This window comes from Camponotus vicinus, unplaced genomic scaffold (genome assembly GCF_025532165.1).
Source record: "Camponotus vicinus isolate PSW18456_S1 unplaced genomic scaffold, iyCamVici1.0 SCAF_5, whole genome shotgun sequence".
Classification (NCBI taxonomy): Eukaryota; Metazoa; Arthropoda; class Insecta; order Hymenoptera; family Formicidae; genus Camponotus; species Camponotus vicinus.
Window position 1 is genome coordinate 11,194,805 of NW_028141977.1, and position 12,736 is coordinate 11,207,540.

Below are 12,736 nucleotides of genomic sequence, written 5' to 3' on the forward strand. Positions count from 1 at the left end.
AAAAATATACTTTTTCTCCTTAAGTTTGATTGGCCGAAAATCTCTTATATGTTTAAATTTATGAAAATATGAATTATTTAAAAATTACAAATCCCTTGAAACTCCTATCGATAAATATTCGATATTTTAAAAATCTTTGCCAAAAATTTGCAGTAGAATGTACATCATAATATGTCTCATAATTCTGCAGTGTGTCTAACAATAAATTAAGATGACTAAATATTTCTAAATTATATAAATGAAAATATTGCGATGATAAATATAATTTTTTAGAAAAGCAATTATGTGTCACAATGGACGGATGAGTGTAATCGTCTGAGTCAGTTTAATCGGAATCACGCACCACATCATAAAGGATATTTGTCACAGACGAGTGATTTCCTCTCGTGCCAATCCTTTATCCTTCCTTGTCTACGAGCGTAATCTCTCGCACGTAAAGCCGCATCTTACACTCACCGGTGTCACTTTCTACTGTATCGTCGTCATGACTCGTGTCGCATTAACGTGAAAGTCATTTTGATATAAATCGAATCTCAAATCGTCCTAAAATTCAATGGATTTCGATAACAATGAACATGTGATTGAATTGTTTGCGAAAAAAGAGAATCTCCCGCGAGCAATCTCCCGATAACAATATAAATTTGAAAATCCACTCGTAATAATTTCGTATCTCGAAACAGAAAAAATATTTTTTTTTTAATAATGACACTAGTAAAAAAAAAATTATCTGCATTCAACAATTCCGTCCGAGACGTAGTCACTCAATAAAAACATTTTTGAAAAAAACATCTGACAACTGCTTGAAAGCCAGACATACAGGAAGTGCAGTGGCTGACGTTCCATCGGCGACTGAGCTCTCGATGCACGAGGGGTCTACGACCGTGTGCGTGCGGGCGTATACGATCCTCTTCTAGAAACAGATTCGGAAAGTCGATCGCATCGGGTCGCATCAGGTATAGGCGAGGGATGCACGACCTCTTATACCTCCCTCTATACCGCCCTCTTTTTTTCCTTGTTCTTTTTTTCTCCTTCTTTCTTTCGGCGGCGTTTACAAAAGACACCATTTATCCGTGTAGTGACAGACGATCTACCTTTTCTTAATCACCAGGACGCCAACTAACGTTTCGAGCAGCGTTTGATGTCTATACACAATGTTTAAATTCTATGGGAGGTCTATGATAAAATTGAGAAAATCGATTCTGTAATAAATATCCTGACATTTTGACATATAGTTCTAATTCTGATATTATCGACACAAGGGATGAGTAAATATATACAGTTGTTTACGGAATTGATCAAACGTTTCAATAACAAAAATTTCATAAAATTTGCTACTTGTATAAATATTGAATGAAAAGAGGAAAACAGAATAATATAAAAACAAATTTTCATAATTTTTATATTTCTTATTAAGAAGAATACAAGTTATATATACTTTAAAAATATTGAATAATTTTTAAAATTTTTAGAAACACACACATACACACTTGATCAATTTCTCGAGTCTATACAATTATTGTATCAAATTTGATTAGAAATTATTATTATTATTATTATTATTATTATTATTAGAATTATTATTATTAATTAGAAATGTTTGTTTAATCTCTTACATCGTATCATTTCACTTTTTCACTTGATACGAGGGAAAGATACATTTAATATTAATATACTGAAATAAATTGGAGTAATTATACTCGTCCCCAGTGTAGTTCATCAGATAGCGTTACAAGTCGTCGGAATTAATCAACTTCGACGATGGCGGAGGATTACGAAGCGCGAGAAAGTATCTCTCGGATCTATTCGCCTTATCAAAGTGGACAGCTCTTCTTACTGACGAAGTAAAAGAGATAGTTTTTTACTGAGAAAAAAGAAGTAGCTGGATAAAAAGCCAAAAAAAGAGTTTTTTATACAGCTTCATAATTGGAGTGTCCAATGGTCACACGTATGTGCGAGCCATATTTAGATGTAAATGCATCCCAGGTAGGTCATCCGAAATAACACGCGCGCTCTTCCTTCGGCAAACACCTCCCTTTCTGTGACACGCACACATACATATACGACGAGGAGATCGGTAGATTGAGGTAAAAAACGCGAAAAACGCGGCACTCTTTCTAGATCACAGACAACCTTTGACGCGGTCTACTTTTGTCCCCTATCAGCAGGACATTTTTTAATTATTTCTCGTTATGGGGGGGATTTTTCTTTGACAGTAGCTTCTGGGAGGTCCTGTTTCTTTCTCTAGGGAAATACATCTTCGCGGCGGTAACGAGAGAAATGTAATCGCGCGAACAATTGATGCGATGAAATTGCAAATCGTTTCGTGTTTTCAATTTACTCCGAAGAAATGACGCTTTCAAGGTGCATCTTCTAATTGTCTTGTTACGGCATTGACCTAGTTTCTAGATCTTTTGCCTTGTATAACGTTTTAATATTTTGATACATTTCTGGACATTGTCGTGGTTTTTTTTCAAATTTCAATTTTAGTTCGTTATTGCAATTTCGACATTTTCGTCGTGGACGAGACTGACATCCGATAAACGATTTCGGAGCGTGCTCTTTCCTCGACAAGCGAATAAAACGGTGTCATCGATTTTTTTGCTGCATACACGATCTTTAACAGACATTCTTCTCGTCAAATATTTGGCAAGGTATTTTTGAAGATAAACCTCGCGTTTACTTGCGACACTTTTTATAAGAATCAACACATAGAGCAGGGTTACAAAGATCAGCTGGAGTCACCCACGTCCCGTGTGATATTGTATAAATATTAAAATATATAATCTAAATTATATTTGCAGAATATTAAAATCTTTATATATATATTTAAGTAAAATTGATATAAATAAATATATAAATATATATTAATAAATATATATTTAAATAAAATTAATATAATAAATGATCACTTTTATATACACTTAATATATCGAATTATTTAGCCAATTAAATTTTAATCTATTGTAATTAGCATAATTTATAGTTGATTATATATTAAAATATGTTGATATTAAAAATAATATTGCTTTTTTCTGTATATGCTACATAATTCATAACAGAAAAACTGTATTGAAATACTGTAAATACAGTATTGAATTCGCAAAGTGAAATTATTGATTTATTTTAGTACATAATATAATGTCAAGTGTTTAATTTCTAGAGAAAGAGAGAGAAAAAAGAGAGTTCGAATACATATTAAAAAGTCTTAATGAGTACACAGATACTTCGACAACTTTGAAGAACTTCTCGCTTCAAGTATGCTCTCTCTCCTAAGTTATTTCATTTCTTTCGTGAACTTTTTCAACTTCTTATATATGATTCAAATCGCACATTTCCACACGGGGGAAATTTTCAAGCGAATAAATTCACAGCTTCGGTAAGAATATCATTATTGTCATCGTCACGTATCCGGAATATTGGTCCACGCGATATTCAACTGCGGAGGTTGATTATTTATGATGTTGTTTGCAGTTCAATTTCAACAAAATCGTAAAATGTGCGAACAAAGTGGATAGGTTTCATAAGCAAGCTTTGAACGCAGTAATATTTATGGGCAAGAACAAAAGTGGAGACATGTATCGGTAGAATAGATGCAACATATCGTGTCGAGGGAGAGCGGAATAAAAATTCTCACAGTCACCTTTGTCGTGGCCACCCTTCGTGTCGTTCTTTTTGAGGAAACCCGATGTTTCCCAAGAGAACGCAAGATGGGAGGTTACTACCCACGCAACATTTTTACGCGCATACTTTTACCTTTCCGTGATTCAAAAGAATTCTATCCATGTCTAGGAATGTAGGCTATAAAATGATATTTTTTCGATGATCTTTATGGTACAATGCTCAATTTCTCAATCATGAGAGAAATTAAGGGGATATGATATATTAAAAATCTAGACATAATAATATTTTCAATAAGGATTTAAAAATTAGGCTGAAATCTTTAATATGTGAATATAATTCTATATTGAAGATGTTGTATTTTAACTTATTATTCAATTTGCAAAGAAAAAATAAATTCGAATTACAGAATGCAGGATTTATAGGACAATATCGCGATAATTAATTCTGTATTAATTAATGATATATTAAAAATCTATACATAATAATATGCAAATTGACATATTTTCAATAAGGATTTAAAAATTAGACTGAAATCTTTAATATGTGAATATAATTCTATATTGAAGATGTTGTATTTTAACTTATTATTCAATTTGCAAAGAAAAAATAAATTCGATTTACAGAATGCAGGATTTATAGGACAATATCGCAATAATTAATTCTGTATTAATTAATGATATATTAAAAATCTATACATAATAATATGCAAATTGACATATTTTCAATAAGGATTTAAAAATTAGGCTGAAATCTTTAATATGTGAATATAATTCTATATTGAAGATGTTGTATTTTAACTTATTATTCAATTTGCAAAGAAAAAATAAATTCGAATTACAGAATGCAGGATTTATAGGACAATATAATTAATTCTAAGTATTTCTGAATATTAATAGTCTGAATATGCTAAGTCAATTCATGATACACACTTACCTATCATGGTTCCTATCTAGAAGCGCCGGGGTGCTGGACGCTTTGATCCGCCGTTGAGCTTTGCTGAGACCGGGAATTCGCCTCCTCTCTCTTCCGGCGTGGCCACTCGTTCTGTAGTCGTGCAAAGGCTGCAACAAGATATTAACAAATCGAATAGTAAATTGATGAAGTATTAGATGACGATTTAGATAATTCCAGAACAATATAATTCATTTATCGATAAGACATTTGCTTGCTCCATCTTCCCCATGTATACCAATAGACTGACAAGGGGGTCAAATTTATTTTCAGATGCAAGATTAGTATGCGCAAGAAGCATACTTAGGAATATACTAGTGATGATAATTGATAACCTGAGAAAGTTGCGTGTATATCTTTCCCACGATTCGACTAGGTACGCACTAGAATGTGCTTGATCATTCATATACCTTTATATCAGTATCGATGTCGTGCTTTGACCGAGTTACTCAATATTATATTGCTAAGCTTCGCTACATATGGGTTACCGGGCAACTGGTTTTATTTAAGATCGGCGATTCCCGTTATATCATCGTATTGATTTTCTCAATGCTGTTGATCTTTGTGATGAATAAATTACAAATAACAAAATTTTAATTTTTATTTATAACTTTTTCATCAGAAAAATGAAGAATGATTATTTACAGAGCTCTGAATTTCTCCTTTATTTACATATTAAATACGTACAAATGATATAATCAATGCCAATTATAATAATTGTTTTAATAGTTCTCTTTTCAGTAATTTATTAATTTAATCCGCACATTATCGGCTCAATGCGCATCGCTGGAAACTACATTTTATTCGTGCGATAATCAACGAAAGCATTGATTTCGCGTTGGTTTTTGCCCAGCCTTTCATGTGTACTCTCGCGTTAGATGGAAAATGAAAGGGGTGCAAATGCTATCGTGCCACCAAGCTCGATTATATCTCTGCAGCTGTCTCGCCACTGTGCGCGACGTTTTATTAATTAAAATTCCCACGTGGCGAGAAAGCATAATGATATATAAGATATATATATATATATATATATATATATATATATATATATATACATATATATATATACACACATACACACACACGTATAATCTATCCTTCAAAATAAATTCGCTCTCTCGCGGATTGTAATCGTTGACATACATTCTTTAAACATCTCGCTATAATGGCGTTTAATTTAAGCGGAATTACGGAAATTTGAATCGAGCTTTATTCAACGCTCTTTATTTCAAATGGAAATTTCGTTTAACATTTACTTGCTCCCAAAAACTTGAAAATCTGTCATCAATTATGACCTCGATCCGCTTCATCCTACGTGAAAATCCGCGCTAATTTTATCAAGGAATTTGTTCACGAGAGAGAAAATATTTTCCAAGCTTTTTCGCAGAGTATCCTGTACAAATGTCTAAGCGTGTTCATAATAATTAAGATTTATAATATGATCGCTTTTGTTCGCACGAATATTTTAGCGCGCATATCGTTGTTAAAAGTGTGCGAAGCGTACTTGAGATTTCTCGCTTTGAAACGTCGGTTTCCGTTTGGTTATGCTAACGAACATCGTAAATGCGTGGCGGATAGCGTCAGTACGATACGACACATCGCGACGGACGTTAACGAATTGACACACACTGTCGTCACTGCGAATGATACATGTGGGTCGTTGGCAGCCAGCCGCGGTTCACCACAGTCGCGTGCAGCGCAGAGGATGCATCTCTACGCATGCATCCACAGCCGAGACGTCATCCGCAACGCTGCCCATTATTCATGGTGTCGCCGATCGATGATCACTTCCGCGTAATTATCGACTAGAAATCTGTGACAAGCTCGGCTGTATTTGTCGCATATTTACGTTACCTCGTCGGATAAAATATCGCAGTTTCCTGACGCGACGCCGGAAATACCAGAAAGCTAAGGAAAGCTACTTGAAACGCATGACGAATGAATCGCATTAGCGTAATATATATCAACTTTTAATTCCGGGAAAACGAGTATGGGTTCTTATATAATCCCGTAATCTGGTATATCAAGTGCATCGAGCTGTCAAGAACAGTCTCCTCGAGAACATGTTACAAAAAAATTACAAATCCAGCCGATGAAAAAGAGGTAGATGGATTCTTATATAATTCTGTAATTGGGTATATCAAATGCACCAAACTGTCAAGAACAGGCTCTTTAAAAATGAAAAAAAAAATCACAAATCCAGTGAAAAATAGAGATATACGTCCAACTTGAGGATTAATGGATTTTTAACGTATTATTATTGGTAGAATCAAATTTTTGTATTTGTCTTTGGAAATCTTTTTCTCGTCATTTCTTGTAAACACAGGCGAAAAATAAAAATGAACGATATTAGATATACGATCATGTTGTGCTTCGATTTACGCATGTATCGTATATATCGAAGCCCAGAAGATTAATGGCGCCGCTTGTGGTCTGCTTAATTAAACCCGGGAATGTGTGTCTCATGACTAACTTAATCGTCGTATAACAGTGAGTTTACTAGATTGCATTAGAGATATAGTCATTTTATGATTTATTGTATCACTAGTATTCTTATTGAATCTCATTTGATACGAAATATGCGTATCGATTTCATCCTTAGGAATCAATTGTATTTATCTGCCATTCGGAGAAGACAAAACATGAAAATTCGTTTTATTATCAACTGCTGTTTCCATGAATTTTCAAACAAGTAGAAAAAAAATATTATATAATATTAAAGTTTTTTAGATTGATCTCCTCAAATTCTTCACCAAATCATTATTTTTTATGTACGTTTAATTGTATTTGAGTACTGAAACTTTTTTATCGATACGTCTAAAAGACATATATGCGAAGAATAATTTTCTCATCAAATCAAAATGAATAATTTATATCAAATAATATCAAAGCCATAACTAATAACATATCATTAATTCAACTGATCTTTCTCTGGTATAGATAGCGTGTAGAGCCATTGTTATTAGACGCGGCAAAAAATATCACTCTTCTGAGAGGGCGGATTAAAGTACTTACAGAAACTGGAGCTGTGTGAGATGTGGCCGCTTCCTGCACGCGATGGAGTCTGCTGGGGCTGGGGCTGGATCGCTGGGAAACCTGCCCGCGATGCCAAGATCCTGACTTATTGCTGCTGTAACATAAAGAAATTCATTTTTTTACTGCTATTACGAGTTATTTAAAAAAGTTAAAAATTAGCAGTAACAATGTTTAATCGATTTATAATCGAGATTCTTGTATAAGGATGAGATTCGAAAAAATCCTTATTTTTTACAATTATTGCGATCACACTTACGACAAGCTTGCAAGAATTGACGGTTAAAATATCACGAATCTTCATCTCTGCTCATCTTCGCTAACGTAATTAATGTTATTTGATATGTCCAGAGCTGAGAGTGAATAAGAGAGGTTCAAAGACTTATTCATCAGTACGCGAACTGCTTACGTTTGCAGTAAGATTGTATATATAAGTATCGTTATCTCAATTAATTCGCACAGGCACATGTATAGAATTATCGTATATTATCGGTATTGAATTGCAGAACGTCTGATAGGTACGATGCGCCATACGGGTGATTAATCAATAATCACGACGGCGCGATACGTCACTTGAATCTTAATTAATGGGGTAGGAGAAGCAAGGTAGAACTGAGCAGATGTAACATACGTCTCGGAGTTACATATCGTTATCTTAGTAGGTCACATCCGCGAGTGCGGTAAGATTTAATCCGAGGAGCAGGTTTCTCGCGTAATAAAATTGCGTTAAATTAATTGGCGTACTTGTTTTAATTACGCGGAAAAATAATTTTCCGCTTCGCAATCGGACAGGAGATGGATATGGATGTCGTAAACTCACTTTTATAATCTGATATTTTACATATCATAATATATACGACGCTGTGAAAGTTTCAGTGTTATGGAAACTAAAATATAATCATTACGTAATATATTCTGAAATTACAAAGAGAAGAGAGTGTATGCGTGAGTTTTTTAATTATACGAAAATCATAATTGATATTTTTCGTCGAAAAAAAGATGCGTTTTAAATCATATCGAAATAATAGAAATAATCCGACATTATTTGAAATATTTAAAAAAAATCCATATCTAGAATAATTTAATATTTATACATTACGCAAAGAAATTATTATTATATAATAAATTTTATTATTTTTATTAATATTTGAAGAAAAACAAAATTTTAATATGAATAATATTTCTTTTATCAAACTGTGAATTTTAATAATTTACTTTCTACTGTATGTGTATGTGTGCACGCATATTATATTACATGAAATCATGTCACAACCCATTGATGATGGGTAAACGTGCAGAAATGAAGCGAAAGTATTATATAATTAATAATACGTTTTTCTTTGTCGATAGAAACCATTGGATCGCCATTAATTGTGGCTTTCGTGAACAAGAAAAACATATTCGTAATAAATTATGATGAAGCACCATAGCTTATCGTTCTGACGCGATAATGGGTGCGATGTTGTAAGTTATGGGGTCAAGGGTCGTCAGGTACGATTTGTACCAACGTTCGTTTCGATGACCCCTCTTACAAAGACGGCGATTAATCGTCCCGATTGTCGAGCCGCGAGACAATAATCTAAGGTTACGTATAACATGTGGTGTACAAACGACATGGATTCGGCTTTCTATTCGAAAAAAAACCTGGCAATGCGTACGTACGCGAAAACGCAAACGCGTATGCATAAGCGAATGCGTGCAATTTCTCTATAATATTTTCTCTTACCTTACTTATTCTCATTATCGCACATACGCAACTCGTTGCTTTCTCCTAAAATTCTAAACGAATCATGAGCTTTTGCGATTGTTTCGATAAGTAAAGAGCAAAGGCATTTGTGCTTGATCTTCTGCGCATAGGATTCGACTCGTTACATCGAAAAGAAAATCAGTTCATGAGAGAATCAGCGAGTTCGGATCGGAAAAGGTGCGTGAGAGGTGGAACTTGAAATCGCTTGGTTTCGCATTCTCACGCAACGACGTTTCATTATTCACGCATAAATACACCTCGCGTAAGTTGTATTAGAAAATCTACGACGACAGGTATGACATACCGATCGTCAAAGTCTCGGTGAAAGGCGATAATAAACACAGAGCTCGAACGAGTGCACTCGAGCCATTTGTGTTGTCGAGGAGAGAAGAAAAGAAGAAAAGCCCCCCCGATAAGAAGAAAGTCCCCGAGAGATGACGATGAGCAAATAGCGACCGCAAAAGCTATGCTGAAGGCAGGTCACGATGCGCTTAGGCACCTGAGAGTTCATCGATTTATTCCACTTTCTATATGTCGGCCAAATGCGCGAAGCCAGCGCGAAATTGTCTTTTCTCGAACACGATGGGAGCGGTCAGCTATCATTTAAAGAACGGATGAGATTTATTTAACCTCTTAGCTAGATAAGCGATATGGAGTTCTCGTCCTTTTCTTGTCCTGAGAGATCAATTTTCGATGTTGATTCTGTTCGCTGTCATGTTAACCTTCTCTATTCTTGGCTGCTGGAAGTATGAGAGTGCTTGTTAAAGCTTCCTTTAACATTTATATATAATTAGAATCGATTCTAATACAAGATTAATATTAAATTAGTCAAAGATAGATTATAAATCAGTAGTATTATTAAAAATAAATATTTTGTTCAATTTGTTATTATTTAAAAATATTAATAGATTTATTTTCAAATATAATAGACGAAATTAGAAGAAATAGAATATTTTATATTATGATTTTTTAGGATTTTTTTCTTTACAAATAAATAAAATTGTAATTAATTAATTAGTATTATGTACGTTTTTTTGTTTCGCAAAAGTATATATAAAAATCAATATATTTTGTACAAGATATCTACATTTGTCTTATCTAGAAAAACGTTGACGTAGGTAGTTAGGTAAGTGCGAGATTATTATGAAATATAGTATATTAAAGTTTGATGGATGATTACAAAAACTGCCTCGCGGGAGCTAATATTTACCATCTGTTCCTTGGAAACTACGTCACCTGCCACATGACACGGTCGAAGGATATTGGCACATGCCTGATACACGTAAACGAATACCTGCTTCGTGCGATACATATTCGTGACCAGGTGCACCTGGATGCATGCTTACTTTCCGATCGTGAAAATGCGTCATTTTCATGTGGACAATGCAAATCGCTAGTAATATCTGCAAAGCTAAGTAATTTTATATCGGAATTGTATGTATTATTACTCTCTATCATACAAAGATTGCATTCTTCAAAAGTTGAGAAACAAAAATATTTTCCATTTCTTGGAAAACCTGTTTTTCGTTGTATTGTCTTGAAATATTCAGTAAATTAATTATATCTGGAATTATATCTCTCTCCTTTTTTGTCTCAAGTTTTAATTTTAATACTTTACAAATGTTTTATCATCTTGTGATTGTTCTTATAATATGCATATATATGATTCTCCTGATAATTCTTAGAAATATTGAATTTATCTCTGATAAATGAATTTACTTCTTTATTTTTTAATTCTAAAGAGATAAATATATAAAATAGGATAAACCCTATAGAACCGGAGAGTATCCTAAAATTATCACAGATAATCCTCAGATAATATTAATCAATTATTTCGTCAATTTTTCTCCTGAACAAAAATAACGATAAATCATATTTTGCAAAATATATATTGTGAGGGACAGTTTTTTATAAATTTCTTGATAAATATATATTTTAATTATTTTTCATATATATTAATCCATATCTCAATATATGAAGTAAATTTATTGAAAAAATAATTTACATAATCAATTTTTCATAATTAAATTCCTTCTTTCTTTAAGTGCAAATCTACAATGATTAAGAATATGTTGACAAAATTGAAAAATTTGATCAATTGTGCAAGTACTAAGAAAAAAGTTTTTCAAAGTAATTACTTCCTTCTTGAAGTACAAAAGAGTATCAGCCATGAAACGATAAGTATATGGTCAGTATATATAATCAATTTTGAAACAAAATTAATGGATAAACAGATTAATGTGTTATTCATTAGATACATAATTGTAAAATTATATTTATACATAATTATTTGTTAGCCGAAACTTTATTTCAAATTTATCCTTTTTGTCCAGTCCATTGTTTGAAAATGTTATTTTATTATTTATTTACAAACTATATCTTGTTACTTATCTATGTAAACTATGTTTCTTAATTTTCACACGCTATGCCTATAAATATTATTCAAAATTATATCGCACACAATATATTTTATTCCATTATATATAATATATTCCAACATTATGATACTGCATTATATTAACTTTACGGAGAAAGAGGCAGACTTAATTCGCCAAACCTATGTTTCTCTCTATCATGCGAGGCGCAGACTCGCCAATTCGCCCGAGGCGGCCAAAATACCTCTATCGGTCCTTATGCGTGGGTGTGCTCACTGATGGGCAATAACCGGTCGTAAAATCTTACCGCGATTTCATGGCGCAGCTTCCCTCAGGTCCAGCTGCATCTTACGAATGTATACCTGTATGTGACTTCTTTGCCTCTCGTTCGGCGCGTACACTTAAGAGGCGCACATCATGTGCGCTGCTGCTACTCCGCGCCCTGCAGCACGCAGATTCACGGATGGGCGCACGATTTTTTTCCCTTTCAGCAGGCACAACCGCGTGCGCATTAAATTGATATAAGATCCGCGTGCGTCCTCCGAATGATCATTTTATCGCGCAACCATCGATAACGATCGTAACGCCCATCGCGCGTCCATAATAATTCGCGTGACATATTGCTTCGTTTCATGCAACATGTTTCCGCAGGGCTATACCGTTACATATCCATACATAATGCAATTATATACCTTAATAAAATAAAACTTAATAATGTAATCGTGCAATAAATTTAGCAAGTTAATAAATCGTATATGCTTAACATTTTTTATTTCTCTTTGAGTCGATTTATCTGGAATTGATTATTGCAGCAAATAATAATATTAACAAAGAAATATATGAAATAAATAAATAAATAAATATACATATATATAAATACATTATAATTATAATTACAAATTCGTAGAATAAAAGAATTTACCTGCATAAGAATTTAAAAGATTTAATGATAAAAAGGTTTCAAAAAATTTTATAAATTTAATATTTGAGAATTTAAGAATTTAGTAAT

At 33.2% G+C, this 12,736-nt stretch overlaps 1 protein-coding gene across 12 annotated transcripts in view; it reads right to left on the reverse strand.

Annotated features, from left to right (window-relative positions):
* Rhogef3 (Rho guanine nucleotide exchange factor 3) overlaps nucleotides 1-12,736 on the reverse strand; it is a 143,941-nt gene that overhangs the window by 13,374 nt on the left and 117,831 nt on the right. For 11 of the 12 annotated variants that reach the window (XR_014439118.1, XM_083100741.1, XM_083100743.1 and 8 more), the window contains 2 exons: nucleotides 7,588-7,702; nucleotides 4,555-4,682 (listed from right to left, as the gene is read on the reverse strand). Coding sequence is in view for 11 of the 12 variants with exons in the window: in XM_083100741.1 (XP_082956867.1) it covers nucleotides 4,555-4,682; nucleotides 7,588-7,702 (243 nt within the window). In the remaining variant the exon portion in view is untranslated. The remainder of the gene's footprint in view (nucleotides 1-4,554; nucleotides 4,683-7,587; nucleotides 7,703-12,736) is intronic. The other variant, XM_083100742.1, reaches the window with a different exon arrangement.